The 20,673-nt window shown below is 41.5% G+C and overlaps 1 protein-coding gene across 1 annotated transcript in view; it reads right to left on the bottom strand.

The window, feature by feature from the left end:
* Positions 1-6,694, bottom strand: part of ADGRG4 (adhesion G protein-coupled receptor G4) — an 81,038-nt gene extending 74,344 nt beyond the window's left edge. Inside the window, 1 exon segment of the mRNA XM_036739811.1 lies at positions 6,118-6,694. Coding sequence (XP_036595706.1) covers positions 6,118-6,694 — 577 coding nt within the window.
* Between the last annotated feature and the right edge of the window lie 13,979 nt (positions 6,695-20,673).

Here is a 20,673-nt window from a genome sequence, read left to right on the forward strand (position 1 = left end):
GCATACATGGAAGGGAGTCAAGTACAAGGATACTGAAAGGTTGTGAAGGACTTTAGAGGATTATATCTTTTTGATGTGCAGATCATTTTATTTCTTTGCTCAGAAAATCTTCAATAACTTCCCATTGCCTTAAAAATAAGTTTTAAATTCCTCTATTTGACCCTCTGTAACCTCATACCTTCCTACTTTTCTGGTCTTATTCTACTTTCTCTTTGTTCCAACCCAAACTCTGAATCTATGATCCTCTGCCTTCCCCAAACACCCTATATGGCCTGGTCTTTGTTCTCTATACTTCGAAACCACTCCCTCCCCACTTTACCTGTGAGATAGATAGAGTAGGATTTATTATTTTATTATCCCCCTCTTAGGCATGAAGAAACAGATTCAGAGAGGGGAACTAACTTGTCTAAGATCATATAGCTAGAGTTAAATGATTTGAGGCCTAATCATTCTAGTGATGGAACTATTCCAACATTTCTAACCTTCTAATGCCTCTTACTGAATGTGACTCTTCATCCCTTGGAGAAATGCCAGATCTTTCCATGTGTATGTGAGTGTGTGTGTGTGTGTGTGTGTGTGCATATGACTGGGAGAATGCCAATAAGCTCACAGTCCTTATGAGCATCCACAATTATGCTTTGCCTTCTACAAACCCCCACATGGACTTCAGGGTATACACAGATACGTTATGACATTCTCCTTACTGTGTGGAAAAGAGGAGACTTGAGTGGCTGCTGACAGACTGAAGAGTGATAGACTTCATAGGATACCTACAGAGAGAAACCTCAGATTCAACTGACCCAGAAATGTTGTTTTTAACCTCTATAGGTGGTAAGGCCTGAAATTGTCTCCAGAAATGAAGGACCAAAATTGGATGATAGGTTTGTTAAAAATGTTAACCACAGTATGTAAAATCCTAAAGGTTATTGTTATAACCTTTGGTCATCTTAAAAGGTTACAAAGTTAAGAGAGGGATCCTACATCATTAGAATGCATAAGACCAACGGAACAACAGTGGACTGGAAAGAGCTGCCATTTTCTCAAGGAACAAAGAATCAGAGTCAGTAAGAAGCATCTCAAGGACAGAAGTGTTGGAATGGTTCCATCAATGGAACAATTAAAGGGGGTCATCAAGGCAGCAGAGGGTCGCAAATCAATTAACAAATATCTAGCTTCAAAAAGTCATTTTGATTGACTACTAGTGGTCCCAAGTTGCCTTGGGAAGTAAGGGGAAAAGAATAATCAAGAAAGAAATAGCATGTATGTACTTAATAATATAACCCCCAAAAAAGTGAAGGGAAAGAGGGTAGAAGACTTCTTTGTTCATGGGCGCCACATTTGCAGAGGAAAAGGTAACTGAGCTGCCAAAAGTTATAGATAGGAAGCAAAAGGGAAATAAGGGAACCCATGTAGCACTGCAGTGGATAGAGCACTGGGCCTGGAGTCAGGAAGACCTGAGTTCAAATCTGACCTCAGATACTTGCTAAACTGTGTGACCCTGGGCAAGCCACTTCACCTTATTTGCTCAGCTTCCTCATCTGGAAAATGAGCTGGAGAAGGAAATGGCAAACTACTCCAGTATCTTTGCCAAGAGAACCCTTAATGGGCTCACAAAGGATCAGACATGACTGAAAAAGAGAGATAAAGAAAATGTAGAATGGAGCAGAATTGGGGGATCTGGATAGCGTGGTGGAAAGCATGCTAAGTTTGTAGTCAGAGATGCTGTGTCCAAATCCTGGCCCTGCCACTTATCATTTATGTGACCATGAGCAAGTCACAGACTCTCTGTCCCCCACTTTCCTCATCTACAAAATGAGGTGTTTCTAAAAGAGATGACCCACATGGTTCCTTCCAATTCTAAATCTGTAATCCTAGAATATTGGGGAAATGAGATTAAATAGCTAGTGAGAGGGACTGTGATTTCATTGGTATAGGGAGCTCTTGCTGAGGAACTGTCTTTACCAGTTTGCCTTCTCTGCAATTTATAGGGAGTAGCCTAGATTACCAAGAGGTCAAGTGACTTGCCCAGAGTCACACCACCAGTAGAGGTCATCCTAGCTTGGAGACTAGCTCTACCCACTACACCACTGTGCTGGAGATTCATGGCAAAACTTGAATGGGTTTAATAGAGAATATTTTTTTTCTTTTTTGAAATGTGGATGGGGCATTTACAAAAATTGATCATGCTCTGTGCCCCCAAAGAATTTATAAATAAATGCAAGAGGAAAAACACCAGAAATTTTAAATATTTTTTATAGACCATCATGCAGAATAGTAATCTATAAGAGAAATGGGAGAAAATTATGGAGCCAAAAAATGATTTGTTTGAAAATTCTTAGAATGTCATGGGGTTGGGTTGGGTGGCACAGGTGTATAATCTCTTCTTTTGGGGAAGCTGAGACTGGTGGATGACTTGAGCTCTGGAGTGCTGAGCTGCTGTAGGCAAAATACCTACTGCATAAAGTCTGGCCCCAACGTGGTGATTCTTGAAAGCAGGGAGCCACCAGGCTGTCTAAAGAGGGGCTGCCTAGGTCAGAAATGGAGCAGGTCAAAGCTCCCATGCCAATCAGCAGTGGGCACCTATGAGTAACCATAGCACTTACAGCCCAGGCTGCAACAAAAAAAATGCTTAGATCGAAGACTAAATTATAGAAACAATTAAAAATTATATTGAAGATAACGACAATAATAAAAGAACACATTAAAATTTATGGGACACAGCGAAAGCAGTTCTTAGAGGCAAATCTATTTTCCTGTGCTCTTATAGGAAGAATATAGAAGAGAATATTAATGAGTCGAGTTTGCAATTAAAAAGGAGAAAAATCAATAAAAAGAACGCTAAAATAAGCACAAAAGATGATAGAGCTCAATTCAAAGGAGAAATTAACAGAACAACAAATTGAAAAAATAAACAACCAGTTTTTAAAAGATCCACAAAACTGATAAACAGTTAATTAAGTCAAAAATTAGAGCCAAGGCAACCAAATTATCAAAACAAAAAGGGCAGAATCACATTGAATAATGAGGGAGAAGTTAAAAAGTATTTGAGAATATTGCATGCAATTATGCTAGAAAAACTGAGAATGCAAAAGAAATGGATGAGTGCATTAAATATATAAAGCATCCGAATGATAAAATGAGAAATAGATCATCTAAGCAGAATAATAACAGAAAAATAAATTGAATAGCATATTAATGGACTGCCACATAAAAAGGAAGGAAAGAAACAAGCATTTATTAAGTGCCTAGTATGGGCCAGGCACTGTGCTCAGTTCTTCCTGACTCCAAGCCCAATGCTCTATCCACAGTGCCACCTAGCTGCCGATGTGCAAAGATTATAATAAACAGCTAACATTTATATGGTGCCTATTATGTGCTATGGAAGGTAGCTAGGTGGTGTTGCAGTGGATAGAGCCGAGTCAGGAAGACTTGTCTTCCAGAGTTTAAATCTGTTCTCAGACACTTATTAGCTGTTTGACCCTGGGCAAGTCATTTAACCCTGTTGCCTCAGTTTCCTCATCTATAAAATGAGCTGGAGAAGGAAACAGCAAACGACTCCAGTATCTCTGCCAAGAAAACCCCAAATGAAGTCACCAAGAATCAGACACGACTGAAACAACTGAACAATAACAAACTTGTCAGGCACTTGTACTAATCATTTTACAAAGATTATCTCGTTTGATCCTCACGACAAGCCTGGGAGGTAGGTGCTATTATGATCCCCATTTTACAGATGAGAAACTGAGGGTGACAGAGGTGAAGTGACGTCCCCAGGGTCATACAGCTAGTCCAAGGCTGGACTACAACTCAGGTCTTCCTGACTCCAGGCCCAATGCTCTGTGCACTCTGGCACCACCTAGCTGCTGATGTGCAAAAACACACCAGGACCAAATGAAATAAAATTTATAAAGAACTGATAGAAATTACACATATATGTATTATATAAAAATATATAAAATATAAAATCAATAGCTAAGTGGTCAAAAGATATGAGCAGGTAATTCTTGAAAGAAGAAACATAAATTGTTAGCAGCCATGTTCAAAAAATGTTCAAAATTGGGGCAGCTAGGTGGTGCAGTGAGTAGAGCACTGGCCCTGGCATCAGGAGTGCCAGAGTTCAAATCTGGCCTCAGACACTTGACACATTTACTAGCTGCGTGACCTTGGGCAAGTCACTTAACCCCAATTGCCCCTGCCTTCCCCCCTGAAAAGAACAAACAAACAAAAACTGTTCAAAATCTCTAATAATCAAGGTAATACAAATCCAAGCAACTGAGATCCCATTTGACATCCATCAGGTGTGCCCTCACAGTGCTATTAGACTCGTGAAGAGAGCCAACATTTCTATAAAGCAACGTAGAGTCTTTCACATTTCAAAATATGAGAAGTCAGGAAGAGCAATAAGAAAGAAATAACAGAACTGAATATTAAAGGAAACATTGGAAAATGCAATAAGGGTTACCTAAATGTATATTCCCTTTGACCCGATGTTCCCACTAGGGGAAAAAAAACCAACCCAGCTGTACAGAAACATTCACTGAAGACTGACTGAGCAAATATCCTTGTACCATAAAGAAAAACTTAAAGATATGTTCTACAAAGGGTTGTGGGTGAAGAAATCATAATGAAAGCAACAGTTTACGCATTATTTCAACTATGTGATGGGAAAAAAGCAATAGCAAAAACAAATGTATTTTCTCCACATAGAAAAGCAGGCCCAGAAGGATCAAAACAAGGATGCTGTGGGTGCTAGCACATGAAAGACAATAAGTGCATCTTGGGGATAAGAGAGCCAATCCGGAAATTATAGAGGTTACAAACACAAGTAGAACCACAATTCCTTTGTTAAATGTTAAGTGCTCTTTGTGAAACTTACATGTGCTTTTTTCTTCTTATGCTTTTATTTGCATATCTATGTTTGAATACCTGAACTTGGCAATGGAAGTTAAAATCTAAATTTTAAAAAGCCTAAGGAAGAAAGGGGCTAATGTGATTAAGTCATATGAATTCCATCTCAAATAGATAAGTTCTCCAAAGTTCTCCTCACATAAATTCCTTCAAAGCTCAACTCAAGCACTACCTCACACCCAAGGCCTTTCTTGGTCTCCAAATTTCTGGTACCCTCCCCTCGATCAAATTCTCTCCTCTCAGATTGGATTCAGTCAGCGGACTGCACTTGAGGGCCTAGAAGGCCACATGTGGCCTCAAGGCCATAGCTTCCCCACACCCAGATTAGATGGTCTCTAAGGTCCCTTCCAGTTCTAAATCTGTGACCCTATTATCTCGTCACAAATTTTTAATATACAATTTTGCATGTGCATGGTTTTCTCCCCTGGCAGAGGGCTGGAATTTCTTTTATCTCTGCATCTTCAATGCCTAGCACAGTGCCTGGATGTTGTTGTTGACTGAGGGATCAATTGCCTAATTGGACATTACTGCCCTAAGCTCCTATGTTTTTCCTGCTTTTGGGTTTACAAAATACTTTCTTCACAATGACCTTGTGAGGTAGGAAGTATAAATATCATTAACCCTATTTTACAGAGAGGTTCAGAAAGATTACCCAGAATCCCATAGCTAGTAACTGTCAGAACCAAGGCCTTCCATCTCTGTGTCCAACATTCTTTCTAGCCCGCCATGCTGCCTCTCAAAACCTCTTCATTAGATGTGTTTGCCCCTTGCCCCAACCCCTAACCCAGAATCCAGCTTTCATACCACCTGGTCAGGAAACATTCTCGCATCAGGTGCTCTACTAACCCTCAGCAGGCTTATCTCTTTAGGAACTTATTTCTGGGGGCAGCTAGGTGGTGCAGTAAACAGAGCCTTGGCCCTGGAGTCAGAAGGATCTGAGCTCAAATCCAGCCTCAGACACTTGACACCTACCAGCTGTGTGACCTTGGGCAAATCACTTAACCCCAATTGCCTTGCCTTCCCCCCCCCAAAAAAAGAAAATAACTTATTTTTGTCTTAGTATTATGTATCCCAGTATATTCTAGGGTTTAGATAAAGAGCCATCTCCCCTGGGACACCCACCTCCCCCAACCTGCCTGTGTAATCCATACATACCGTATTTCCTAAAGAGAAATAAATATTTAACCATTTACTCACAACAGTGCAGTTAGTCATCAGTTGTGGGGATTATGTCATTGAAAAACCAATCATCTTCCTCCCAGCTCACCACATTTCCAATGTAGCATTTCTGAAAGTCCTCATTTTCCAAGATGTGATCCCACAGCTGAAAGAGGTACAAGCTGCCCACGGTGTTGTGGGCCCTGCCATCTGGCTGGCTCCCCTTGTTCCGAAGGAAATGTCCTAGGACCAAACTCCCATTGGCTGTCATGTTCTGAGAATTGGCCATCACTCTCAGCAGCCTTGTCTTATTAAGGAACAGCTCTAGGCTGCCTTTCACCCCATCCCATATCAGGCACATATTGTGCTATCCAAAAAGAGAAAGGCTGTGATTAACCGGAAACATTTTGCCCGAGATGTTGACTCTTAGCTGCCTCTAGTCTCCTTCCAGTCCAAGTTCCCTATCTTCTGTACCCAAGGTAGTATTTTTAGTAGTATAAGAAAAAGCCATCCAAGTTTTCAAGTTGGTATCCAGCAGTGACAGATCAACACAGACTGTAAGTCGGATAAGTTTAGGAATGGGATGGGCCAGCCTTATGGACTGGTCACGTCTTCCCTGGAAGTCCATTCTTTTCCTTTCAGGGAAGCTGCATCTTTCCAAATGAGGAGAGAGGTGGGGGGAAGTAGAAGAGGGAGAGACAAGAGAAGAGGACACATAAGTTTTCAGAATAGAACTATAGCAAAATAAATACACACCTGATAAAGAGGAAAAAAATAGAACCATGTTATATGGCATGTAACTCCTATTTCTATAGGAATGTGCAATGTGTTTTGTCCCAAACAAACATGAGAGGTTGGCAGTGTAAGTATGATTATCCTCATTTTATAGATAAGGAAACTGAGTCTCACAGAGAGGAAATGACTTACTCAAGGTCACATAGCTAGGAAGAATCAAAGCTGGTATTCGGACTATAGTCTCTTGGTTCTCAGACCAGCACTCTACCTCACTAGATACAATATGATTTAAATTAGGGTCCAACTTATCACCTTTTGCATGGGGAGTGGTAGGAGTGGCTAGACAGCTGGACCTCTGATTTCATCAGGGTAGGATACTCCTGGTATGGAAATTCCCTTTATCAGTACAAATGGGCAACTCATCTGTCATCTACAATCTTAGAGAGTTGATGGGTCAATGAGTGGTTAAGTGACTTGTCCAATGTCACAGATGTACGAGAGGGAAGAGGTGAACCCAGGTCTTCTCAGCCATTACTTCATCCTACCTCTCTTTTCTGTGTCCACAGCACCTGGTATTCCCAGGTGAGGTCCCATCTAAGTACTAAGCATGCCCACTTCTGCTTAGCTCCTGGAATCAGATGAGATTGGGCTCATTCACAGCAGTATGGTTGACAGCTAACATTTTCTACGGTGTAAATAATCCATAAGAGTGGATTGTACAAAAATAATTTTTGTCAAACTTTGAAACGAACTCTTTTTTGCAGTAGATTTCCTTCCTAATTATATTTTGCCGAGGCTAATATTAAAATGAGATTTGTGTTCCCTGAGTACATGCCATCTGGGCAATTTGGGGAAGCGGCCAGGAGTGTGTTGGGAAGTGGAGGGAAGCCAGATGTAGATGAACAATTCGCTGCCAATAGTCCACACACATATATTTTCAAAGTCACTATTTCTATTAGCTTAACTGCCTCATCACATTCGCGTCGCAACAGCAATTACTTCTCTAACGCAGCCTCCAAAGCCAAATGACAACATGATTGCTTCTGTTTTAGGACTTTGCTTCCTACCAGAATGCAGCACCGGGGACCAAAAGGATATGGGCTGCACCAGAGAATTAGAAAGGCTGGCCTCCAAATCAAGTCAAGTCAGCAAGCATTTATTAAGTACCTGCTGTGTGCCAGGCACTGTGCTCTCAGGGGATACCCAAAAAAGGGGGCAAAAACCAGGCTCTGTTCTCTGGGAGCTCATCAACTAAAAGGGAGACAACATGCAAACAGCCGCATACCTACAAGATGCATAAAGGATAAAGTAGAGGTAACCTCAGAGGAAAGGCATGAGCATTGCAGGGGATCGAGAAAGGCTTCTTCCAGAAGGTGGGTTTTTAGCTGAGACTTGAAGCAAGTCAGGAAACAGAGGAAAGGAGAGAGAGAATTCCAGGCATGATGGACAGTCTGTGAAAATGACCAGTCAGGAAATACAGTGTTTTTGTGTGAGGAACAGTAAGGAGGCCAAAGTCACTGGATTGTAGAGTACATAGAGGGGTGTAATATGTAAGAAGACTGGAAAGGTAGGAGCAGGCCAGGTTATGAAAGGCTTTAAAAGCCAAACAGAAGATTTTATATTGGATCCTGGAAGCAATAGGGAGCCACTGGAGTTTATTGAGCAGGAGACTGACAGGCTTCTTTGCAATCCCAAAAGCTGGCAAATCAGCATTGTTAATTGACTCTTGCTACTGTCTCTGCACTGGTTACAACTCCCTCTGCCACCCCTCTAGTCCAGATTTCTCTCGTGAACAGTAGTCTCCATACCTCCATTTTGCCCCTCTCCAATCCATTACTCATACTATTGCTAGATTAATTTTAATATAATTTTAGAACTACAAGGGACCTGTGAAGTCACCCCTCCCCTCATTTTCAGATGAAAAATTTGAGGCCTGGAGAGGTTAAATAATTTGCCAAAGGGGACATCAATGTTAAGTGTCTGTTATTGGAACCCAGATCCTCTGACTCCACTTGGTTCCACTATGCCAATTTCCCTACTGTCCACCTCTGACCAATTCCATCCCTCCAAGGCCCCTGCATTACCTACTCTGGATTTGGAAGAGTGTTGGACCTGGAGTCAGAAGACCTGGCTGTGGTCCCAGCTCTTCCACTTAACAGATGTATCACCTTGGATGAGTCACTTCCCCACTTTGGGCCTAATCATTTGTAAAATGAGGAGGCTAAAGACAGAAGGAACTTTAGAGATTATAAGAGCTTAGATTTAGAGTAGGAAAGCACCAAAAAGATCACCTAGTCTGACATTCTGTGATTCTGTGAATAAACTATCAACTCATTGGATCACTAAGCAGGTCCAGTGATGTTTTTAAAAACATTTACTTGAAACAAAAAAAACCTACTTATGCTGCCATTTAAGGCCCTCACCAAACTGTCGTGAATCTACCTTACCAGCCACATCTCAATGCCTCATATGCTTCACTTCAGCCAAACAGAGCTACCCACGGTCTCTTCGATATTTCCCACTCTTTCCCACCTCCATGCCTTTGACCAGGCTGTTTCCCGTGTCTTGAATGTATCACATGAGCAAGCTACTTGCTTTTTAAGAAGCAAAGGGCATGGAGAGATGTGTGAGTCCTTCTAAAAGACTCTCACTCTTGCACCCCCTCACTTTTCAGCTCTCATCTGACTTGCTATCTGGTTACCCTGTGCAAAACCATAACTAGGACAGGGAAATTGGGACTTTGCTCCAGGCTGCTGAAATTTAGAGGAAACAACTGAGCTTAGTCAGCAGGAATAATTCATTTAAATATGAAGCCACTAGATGGTGTGCTTCTTTCCCCTATCCCAAATGAACTCCTTCCCAGCTTGGTTCCATGCTGGAATCTCTATTGTGCCAGCCTGCCCAGCTGCAGCTTCCCAGTATTTAAGGATCTGTATACTTGAATGGCCCAAGGTCCAAGGTCCTCCACCCCCTGACAACTCAATTTGGGCTTTTTTCTTTTGTTCTGTTCTATTTTAGATATGGGAGTTTGCTGGTATAGGGAATTCTCAGGAGAGAAAACTCTCTACCAAAATAGATCAGGCCCTTCTCTGCAACTTGGAGGCTTAGAGCATTGCCAGGAGAACAGAGAAGTTAAGCTACTTGTCCAGGGTCACACAGCCAATATGTGTCAGAGGTGGGATTTGAACCCAGGCCTTCTGACCAGCTCTCAGTTCCATTCTGCTACCCTGCCTCTCACTCATTTTGTCTTAACAAGTTGATTTGAAGGTATCTTTTATGCCGTGATCACTCCTGTGGTCATTACTCCAGGCCCTAGAAGGATTCATTGTGCCTCTGCCTCTAAGTAGTCTATGCTTCCTTATCTCACCTGACTCCAACCTCTGACCTTTTCTTTGGTTCTGCAGTTCTCCTGTCCTAAGTGACCCCATACTTGGTGTCAGATCCCCCACTTGGTCCTTTTGACACTCAGAATATTTGCTTTGCATACTAGTTACTAAGCCTCCTACATCTTATCCAGAATTCCTTGAAAAGATAGGGTTCTTCCTAGAGAAGGAATGACAGAAGCTGAAGGCCAGATCAGTGGGGTGTGAGGCATCCCAGTGGCAACAAAAGCACAGACTTGGGATTTCCTCTGACTTCTCAGAAAGGATTCCTGCTCACTTTAGAGAAAGCCTTTGACCCAAGACCGGAACATTCCCAAAAATTTTACAAGAGGGACCAGTCCCAGACACACGAAATTATATTCATCTGCTACGGAGTCCCTGGGAACTTGTATGTCATACCTTATGAACACTGAATTTCGGCCAAGCAAAGTGAGGGAGGCGGGAGATGGCGTGTTGTGGGTGTGACACAGAGGGGCCAATTTGGGTAGATTTGCTGAATGCAGGAAAGGGACCGAGGTATAATGAGGCTGGAAAGATACTTTGGGACAAGGCCGTGAAGGGCTTTAACGTGAAACAGAGGAGTTTCCAGTATATTTCATTCCAAAGGTCAAGGTGAGGCTGACCTCACCTAACAAGCTTGAGTGATGACAGTGGCTTTTTTGACTACTGTCAAGCTTCCCAATGTGGAAAATATTATACTATTTTATATCATTTTTAATTTCAACCAGACCCAGAGCCTCCATTAATGAGTAACTGGATGAAGATCCAGGACCTGGGCTTCTTTGTTCTCTCTAAAAGTTTGCTCAGGCAATACCCTTACCTCTGTCAACAAGGCCAGATCATTAAGGACATTACCCTAACCCCAAGAGAGATTACCTTGCTTAATATTCTACAGGTATACACTATGTTATGGAATGTAATGAGACACAGAGACGCTGGGCTGTAGTTTCAACTGACTTTTGTCAACATCCTTTACAACTCTATTCCATTAAGGAAAATCCTCTTCTTGTATCATGGTTAAACATACATGGGGGTCATAAAAATGAGGTCATACAGGCTTGCTAGCTCTGCTAAAATAACGTATATAAGTTTTCTCATTCCTTTGTTCAGGCAGCCAGAGTTTATGCTCTGACTCCTTGTACGTACAAGTAAGCTAGCTTAGCTATGCTTTAAGGGAAAATAATAAACAACATGGATTTTTCTATCACCTGGCTCTGTTGTTTCCTTCAACCAAATTTTCAGGTTTAACACCTCTCACCTCCCCACCTTCTCTCAAAATGAAAGAAGGTTATGGACAAGGTTTCAGAAAGTTAGCCCTGGCAATGGTACCCAAAGACAGCATGCATAGAGTCAGTGTGGATGAGACTGCCATGAGCATGGGTATATCTAAGAGAATATTGTCATTGGCTTCCCAGAACCTGTAGTCCACAGGATTTGTGTTGGCAAATGGCAATGGGGAGGAGGCTGGGACCATAACTTCAAAATGAGTAAGTCTCTGGTCCGATAGCTGACCCCAGGATGAGCAAGATGGTAGCCTGGTGGCTTTTGACCTAACCCCTCACCTCACAAACTCAAAATAGCAAGAAATGAGTCAAAATATTTACTTTTAAACCTGCACTAGGAAAAGGAGAAGTTGGAGCTGCTTTACTCTCACAGGGAGAAAGCCTTCTCCAAGTGATCTGCAGAGACTGGAAAACTCCCACTGACCTTCACCAGCTCAGCCCAGCCCTGCCAGCCTTCTTCTGGTCACTGCAGTAGACTAGGACAGTGGAAAGAGATCAAAACCTGAAAGACTGAGTTCAAATTTTACCTCTCACCATTACTTACCACCTATGTGACCTTGGGCAAATCACTGCCCATTAGTTTCCTCATCTAGAAAATAAAGGGATTAGGTCCCTTCTGAGGTCCCTTCCAGTTCTGGATCTGTGATCTTATGATCTTCTGTGTTGTATGTCCCTAATAAAATATAAGCTCCTTGAGGGCAGGAACTATGTCAATCTTGTATTTATAGTCCTAACACCAGGCACAGGGCCTGGTACATAGTAGGTGCTTAATAAATGCTCATCGATTGATTGGTCATTGTGCCTCTGGAAGGCCCCTTCTAGAGGCAATGTTGCATTGTGGGTAGAGCATTTGACTTAGAATAAAGACCCCCAATGCACAATTCTACTCCAATTGCCTACTAGCTATGTGACCATGGGTTAATCAGTTAATCTCTCTCAGCCTCAAGCAACTCTGTCTTTCATATGTGCTGAGTCATAGATGAGTTTCCTATGCTGATGAAATCACAGGTCTTTCACATATCTGCATATGACATATGGGGCATTTACATAGAAAAATCACTATAAAAATTCTTACCGGAGAGGAAGGTAAAGCAAGTCACAAGGATCAGTCCCCAAAGTCTCTTCTCAAGCCTCTGACGTAGAAGGATCCGTGCTTTCATTGTCTAAACCAGTATTCAAAAAATGAGGACTGTCTCTTCCTTTGAGTCTGAAACAGTCATTAAGTCATTAGTTGTCCCTCCAATTCCATACAAATAATTTTGCTAATTATTTGTCATCAAATAATTATAATATAATTGTAATTATATAAGAATATATTTTGTATGCAACATCATACAAAGGCAAGAGAGAAGCTCCATTCATCTATCTAGGTACATCAAATTATCTGCATGAATACCCAGATCTTTGCTTGCTTTTGACCCCGTAGACTCCCCCCAGTGTAGTCCAGCAGTCTGCAGGACTTCCTTTCTCCTCCAGTCTCTGTTGTGTGTTTTTTAAGGACAAGCTCCTGGAAGAACCCCTACTGCCAAGAGGAACTCACAAATAGCTCCTATTTGGAAAGCAAAGCCTCCGTCTCCCTTATCACTTCCACCAGTTCCGCCATAATTAATTTGAACCTAAAATCATTCATTGGAAAACAACTTTTCTAATTAAAAATTTCAGAAACTTTACCATCTTACTGAAACCCACTGGAAAAGCTCTGTCAACAATAACCATTGGTGTCTGCTTATTTTAAATAAAATGCATTTCGTGAGTGATTTTCTCTGGGAAAACATTTCTCTCCCTACCTTATATTTCTTCATGCTTGAAAGTGAAATCATCATCTGGATTTTGAGTTAATTGAATAACTTTAGATCGAACGTAATTTGCAAACCAAATGAGAAGCTAAAGGAGTTTTGGACTCGCTAAGAACTTATTGCTTTTTCATCGAGCTATGGGTGAGGAATCTTGCTCAGCCATTGCACATCAGCACCTCCCTCTGCAACTCAGACTTAGCAAGTTGCCTAATAATATGACATTTATAAAGTATTTTCAAGTTTACATAGCACTTTACATACATCATCCTCTTCTGGCTGCATACCAATCCTGTCAAATCATTTTACAGATGAGGAAACCGAGTCTCCGAGAGGTTAAGTGACTTGGCCATGATCACGTAACTAATATGTATCAGAGGCAGGATTTGAACCCAGGTCTTCATGGCTCCAAGTCCAGTATTCAACATACTCCACCATGAATCTTTACTATGGATGGTCACACACCATTGACATGCCATTTTATACTTTCCAAAGTAGTTCTTCTTATTGGAACAAATAAGTGCATTCATGTGGTCTACAATGATCATTTTCTTTTAAAATTTTTTCATATAAACTTAACAGTAATTTCAATAAAAGACCAGGCAGAACCAATAAAACCATATGACCGGGACTATTTCCATTTTTAAAAGAAAGAATATATAACACATTAACAAAGTAAGAGTTAAAATGTATTTGTTCTGTGATCCTTTCCAATCTTTATTCAAAGTAGTCTGACTGCTATTCCTTGCAATGACCCCAGGCAAATTAAATACATTAAATGAACTGGCTGTTCTTCTAATTAGTCTTTATTCCTTTTGCATTCTTTTATTGAAATTCTTGCAAGGATTTTCTTGCAAGGATTTTGAAGTGCCATTGGAATTGGCGGGAGGGGAGGACAAGTTAAGAATTCCCTTCCTAAGTGTCATCAATACCACCCACTCACCAGGGAGTAGTGCTTCCTCCAGAAATTAACTTGTGTTTACATTGTATATATCCTATATAAACCGATGGTTGCAGGGGTTTTTTCTCCCAATCAAATGGGAGCTCCTTAAATTCTTATCTTTGTCTACTCAACCCCATTTCAGTTCTTATCTTCATCTACTCAACCCCAAGCACAGTGCTTGGCACATAGACTTAGTAAATGTTTCTTGGTTGATTGATGGACTACACCAAAAGGATTACCATTCAAATTTACTGTGTGGTATAGTGGCAAATCAATATCCTGCTGGTGTTGTAATATATCTGTTGGTTGTAGAATACTGTTGGCTGAAGAATTCAAAATTAGTATCACTCAGAGGACAATGGGCAAGTCTGTGGTCGTAGTGAGCTAGCTACAAGCATAAAACCAGTAAGCAAGTGCTGAAGAAAACCAGAGAAAGGGATGTGATCAAAGAAATGCATGGTTCAAAATGAAGATGACCAGGGCTCTGTTGATGCTCTCAGAATAGAGAAAGCGAAGAAGGACCTCAACATGTTGAGTGGATGCTCTGTGGTGAACTTGTGGGAGGGCATGGACAAGAGTCACCCAGGATGTGCAGGCAGGGATGGGTTGCAGTTGGCATGAGTGGAGGGAATATTCACATTAATGAGATCACAGATTCATTGGACTATCATGAGAGCAATAGAAAGAGCATTTGATTAGGAATCAGGCTTGGGGATCAGGAAATTTGGCTTCTAGTACCAGTTTTCTTGCTGACCTGAGGTGTGTGATGGGGTAATTCATGGAACCTTTCCACCAATTCATCATTCAACAAGCATTTTTAAGCACCTATTAAGTTCCAGGCACTGGGCTAGGCACTGGATATACAAAGGTGAAATCAAAACAGACCCTGCCATGAAAGAGCTTATGTTCTCATGGGGGAGTCAATATTCATCTGTGTAAGTATGTAAAAAATATATAAAGAAGAGCTACAAGATTACTTTGGGTAAGAACACTAGTGACTGGAGGAACCAAGAAAGGCTTTGTGAAGAAGATAGAGCTTGAGCTGAGGCTTGGGAATAAGAAGGAGGATATGAGGAGGGATTACATTCGAGGCCTGGGGATCAGCCACTGCAAAGTCATAGAGATGGGACATGAAACATTGTGCGTGACAAACAACAAGAAGGCCAGTTTGGCTGGGAGGAAAAACTGTGTAGTAAGACCAGAAAGCTAGGATGGGGCCAGGTTGTGAAGCAGAGGAGTTTGCATTTGATCATGGAGGTAACAATGAACCTTTGGAGTTTATTGAGCAGAGGAGAGACATGGTCAGACATTTTCTTTAGGAAAATTACTTCGACTGCTCTTTGGAAAATTGATTGAAGTGAAGAGAGACTTGAGACAGAGAGACCAGTTAGGTGACTATAATTGAGGTAAGAAGTGATGAGGTTGGTGCCTGTGTGAGTGAAGAACAGGATGGACCAGGGAGGTGTTGTGGAGTTGGAAACAAGAACTGACCACTGATTGGCTATGTGGGGTGCATGAGAGTGAGGAGTGCCTCAGTTCCCTTATCTGTCTACTGGAACTGCCTCACCTATTTCACATAGCTGTTGTGAGGATCAAAAGTAGGTCAGATTTCATTTTCATTTGATGGAATATAAAATACTATGAGATTCGAACCCAGGCCTTCCACTAAGAACCAAATCATAGACACGTTGATCAATGGATCATATATTTCGAGCTGGAAAAGATCTTAGAGGCCATTTAGTCATAGGATCATCAATTTCTCTTTGGAAGGGATCTTAAAAGGCCATCTAGTCCAACCCTGCCCATTTTACAGATGGGGAAATTGAGGCCTAGAGAAGTTAAGTGATCTGCCCAAGGTCACACAGGAAATAGAGACAGGATGTGAACCCAGGTCCTTTGCCTCCAAAGTCAAAGCTTTTTCCTCAATAATAACAGCACACATTTATGTAGCACTTTTCAGTTTGCAGAGCACTTTCCAAATGTCATCTCAGCTGGTCCTGACAGCAATAGGAAGCCCATTGCTTAGGCAGGAAGGTAGCAGGAGCTGCCCTACGAGGTTTTGCCTTCCTAGTGCAATGGAAAGAACATTAGACATGGAGTTGCAAGAGACAAGGGTGCAAAACCTAACTCTGCCATTCTACTCTCTATGTGACTTTTGACAACTCACTCAACATCCCTGGCCCTCAGTGTACCAAATGAGAAGGTCTGACCAGGTGACTCACCTCTCAAGGCCCTTTCAGCTCTAAATCCACAATCCCATGGTCCTTGCTGCAGGTTCAGAATAGCGCTCTAGGTCTTGGGCACTTAGGTGGTGCAGTGGCTAGAGTTCAGGACCAGAATCAGGATGAGAATCAGAAAGATCTCAGTTCAAATCCAATCCCCTACGCCTACTGGCTGTGTGACTCTGGGCAAGTCATCTCTCTGGACCTCAGTTTTCTCATCTCTAAAATGGGGACAATAATAGCACCTACCTACCAGAGTTGTCATGAGGACAAAAGGAGATATTTGCAAACTTTAAAGCACTAATACAAATAAGGTGCCTCTATTCTTTACATATTAAATAATGTAATATGAAAATCAGAAAATTAACTTTCTAAAAGTATAATGTGATATATAGGGGCAGCTAGGTGGCGCAGTGAGTAGAGCACTGGCCCTGGAGTCAGGAGGACCTGAGTTCAAATCTGGCCTCAGACACTTGACACATGTACTAGCTGTGTGACCTTGGGCAAGTCACTTAACCCCAATTGCCCTGCCAAAAAAAAACAAAAAAAATGTGATATATAATTGTAAGTTATTATCATTGCTTCTTTGCAGAATTCCAGAATCTATACATAGGAAGCTACACCAGTGACCACTTAACCCAAGCTATACCTGAACAAGACATTTCTAAACATCTGTACCAAGTGATGATCTAACCTTCACTTGAAGCCCTCCAGTGATGGGGAACTCACTTCCTCCAGAAGCAGCCCATGCTGCTTTGGGGCAGCTCTCATTGTTTTGAAGGGTTTCCTGACATCTAGTCTAAATCTGCCTCTCTGTAATTTCCTACCCACTGTTCCTGATTCTTCTCTCTGGGGCTAAACAGAGCAGATCAATCCTTTTCCACATTTTGCCCTTACGATGCTTGAAATCAGCTCTCATGCCTCCTGCTTCCCCCAGCTCTCTTCTTTCCTGGGCTAAACACCAATACTTCAAAAATCCAGGGTTTTATTGCTCTAGAGCAAAGCTTTTTAATCTCTTTGTGTGTCCTGGGCCCCTTGGGCAGCCTAGGGAAGCCTATAGACCCTTGCTCCAAATCGTATTCTTAAATGCATAAAACAGAATACATAGGGTTACAAAGGAAGCTGTAATAATGGTTATCACAGTATGTTTAAAGACAAAAAGCAAAGTAATGGTCCGAAGTTAAGAGCCTCCAGCTACAGGGGAACTCTGTCACCAACATAGGTCTCAAGGCCACTACAGCTCCATAGATGGTCTTTGAGAATTTCTAGGCATGAAAGGTCATTCCTTTGTGGCCAACTTGGTGATAAAGCTGTCCAAACATAGCCCTCTGACAGGAGACCCTCCCCCAGGCAGTCCATTCCTGGGCCTACCCTCGAAGCCATACAAGCTTGATAGGTCCTGCCAGCACACCCTTTAAGAACTCAAGGTGACCTCCACACCCCCACAAGGTATTGGAAGAGGACAACTTAGGGGGAGGTATTTTTAATGTCCTTATAGTTATTCTTGATGACATGGAAAATAATCAAATCCCATTTCAAACAGCACACCATGCCAGAGGCAGCATGCCATGGTGGATAGGGCTTTTGACTTGAATGTTGGAAGACCTGAATTCCAATCCTGCCTCAGACACTCAGTACCTGTATGACCAACCTCACCTCAGTTTCCCCATCTATAAAATAAAGAGGTTGGACTTGATGGCTTCTCAGGTCCCTTTTAGCTCTAAATCCACGATCCTGTGACCATCTTGCAGACATCTTTCTTACCTCTTTCTAGCAGCTCCAAGAGTTATTTCCAAAACTCACAATACAGTTGGCAACCTTTCACTTTCAGCACCTTTGGAGCTATCGGGAAGCAAAAAGTGACCCAAGTGGACTTCCCAAATCCCCCCCACTCAGCTCTAAGTGGACAGGGGTACCACGCAGGGAACTCAGCATCTTCTCACTGGGCACTGGATGCCTTCTCGGCTTGCTTCCTGTTGTACTGTTGGAAATAATGCTCTGTTGACTCTGGCAGGAATAGCTCATTGTCAGATCCTCTTTTTAATTGGTTCCCAGCACATGACAAACAGGTATGTCCTCAGGAGCATGAAATCACCACGAGCAAGGTGCTAGTGTTATTAAATATAGAGGTTAATGCGGGCTCATTGGAGAGAACTATCCTCATTGTCTCCAAGGCTTATCTCCAGTTCCCACATGGCTATCAACTTTAATCAAGTGGCAGATGTAAATGGCCATTGGCTCACTTAACATTTTCCAAAGCAACTCAAATTAAATTGAGTTCAGTCCAGGGGGGCTCAGGGCTAGGAGGGATCCAATTTAATAAATTCCCTATTCATACCCTGAGTGCAATAAGCTTAAACAAGCACTTAGCACAGTGCCTGGCACATGGTAGATGTTTAATGAACGCTTGTTGACTGACTGATTGTCGATGGAACCAAGCTTCACTCTTTTTTTTGGTTGTCCTATGAAGACTGTCTTCAAAATAGATGGATACATTAAACAGACTCTGTAGTATAGTGGAAAAATGCTAGGTTTGGAGTCAGAAGAGATCTGTGTTCAGATCCCGCCTCCAATATTTACCAGCTGTGTCACATACTGACAGGACACCTGATTTTGTCATCAGCAAAAAGAGAATGACAGTAGTACCTACCTCACACGGTTACTATGAGGATACATTGAGATAACATAAGTGGATCACTTTGCAAAGCTATTATTATTGTCTTATTCTTATCTGTTTTGACAGATTGCAGATAGGAATGATACTGGAACCAGCTACTATCCTGCTAGTGTTCTTTTTGGTGGGTAAAATAACTGGTTTTTATGATAGAATAATAGGATTGGGATGCAAGCCCACGTTTTGTAGATTAGCTGAAAATGTCTTTGATGTGACTCCAGTAGCAGACAGAAAAGGAGGTGTGTACCTCAGCTGTCCCCCTTAGTTTGATTTCTTCTGCTACATCTCTATATTTTGAAAGCTTTTCATTCTATGTAGTTTAGAGATTATGAATAGTCCAATGACAATATAAATTAAAAATGGCATTCTAAAATTTTTCTGGATCAAAGTTATGTCTAGATGGTTTATCTGGAATGATGCTTTCATTCTCATACAATTGTCAATTGTCTAAATTATTTTGGGGTTTCTATTTGTAGTATGGGGATTTGTCATCAGCTATTTTGAAAAGATAGCAAGGTTATGGTGCATAATTCCAGCTACTCTATTGTGCCTTTCTCAGTACCTGGTAGATACTAACTTTTGATTAATTTATTTATTACACTAAATTTATTTATATTTACTAATATGCCATTATTTGTTGCTGTTTTCTCTCATTTTACTGCACAATCTGCATTGATCAATAAGCCTGGATTTCTTAAGGATATCCTTTCTGTCATTTCTGGTAGTGGTGACCCAATTCTGTACTGCTGTTGTAGACCTCTCCATTTCTACAAACAAATCCACATGACTCAACGACTTGTATGAAGCTACTTGCTTCTTTGTCAACATATCGTTGGGTGACTTCCTGTGCATGTCAGCCATGGATGGCCTTTTGGTTTCACTGTTAGATCGTGACCGTTCCATAGACTTCATCCAGAGACGCACCACTTTCAGTCACATTGGACAGATCCAGTGGCTTACCTCTGGATAATTTATTTCTGTAAATCATCAACTTCTATCTCAAGGGCTCTGAAAACATCTATCAGTCTTCTTTCTCCTTTTGGATGAGGAAGTGTTCATCTTTCTGTAGCTGCCTTGGGGTGATGAGCCCTATGTTTCATTATCAGATACCCCTTACAATCTATTGTCATCAATTTTAACATTCCAAAAGTATATGTGAAGACTGACATTACCTACATTTTAATTGCTCTAAATGTATCATCGTCGTTGTCATCATCATCATCTCATTCTTCTTGTCTTTCTAATAGGCTTCAAATAGAAATGATCTGAGAATAAATTGCTGTCTTGCTATCGCTGTTTCATGTTTAATATTCTGTAGACTATTGTGCAGTTGACGAAAATGACTGCTTTTTTGTAATTTACTAAGAGTATTGAGGTATGAGCTTGCCTTCTGTAGACTCACTGAAACCATCTCTGTACCCGGCACGTCTTAGGTGCTGAATAAATGTTTATTGAGTTGAACTGAATTGAAATGAATTTCTGGAGCAACTCCAGAAGCAGACAAGATGATAGGGGTGGTGTGGTCCCATTTCTTCATAGTTTTAACTTTGTCTCCTAATGCTCTGTGTTTTGAA

The sequence above is a fragment of the Trichosurus vulpecula genome, chromosome X (assembly GCF_011100635.1).
Source record: "Trichosurus vulpecula isolate mTriVul1 chromosome X, mTriVul1.pri, whole genome shotgun sequence".
Lineage (NCBI taxonomy): Eukaryota > Metazoa > Chordata > Mammalia > Diprotodontia > Phalangeridae > Trichosurus > Trichosurus vulpecula.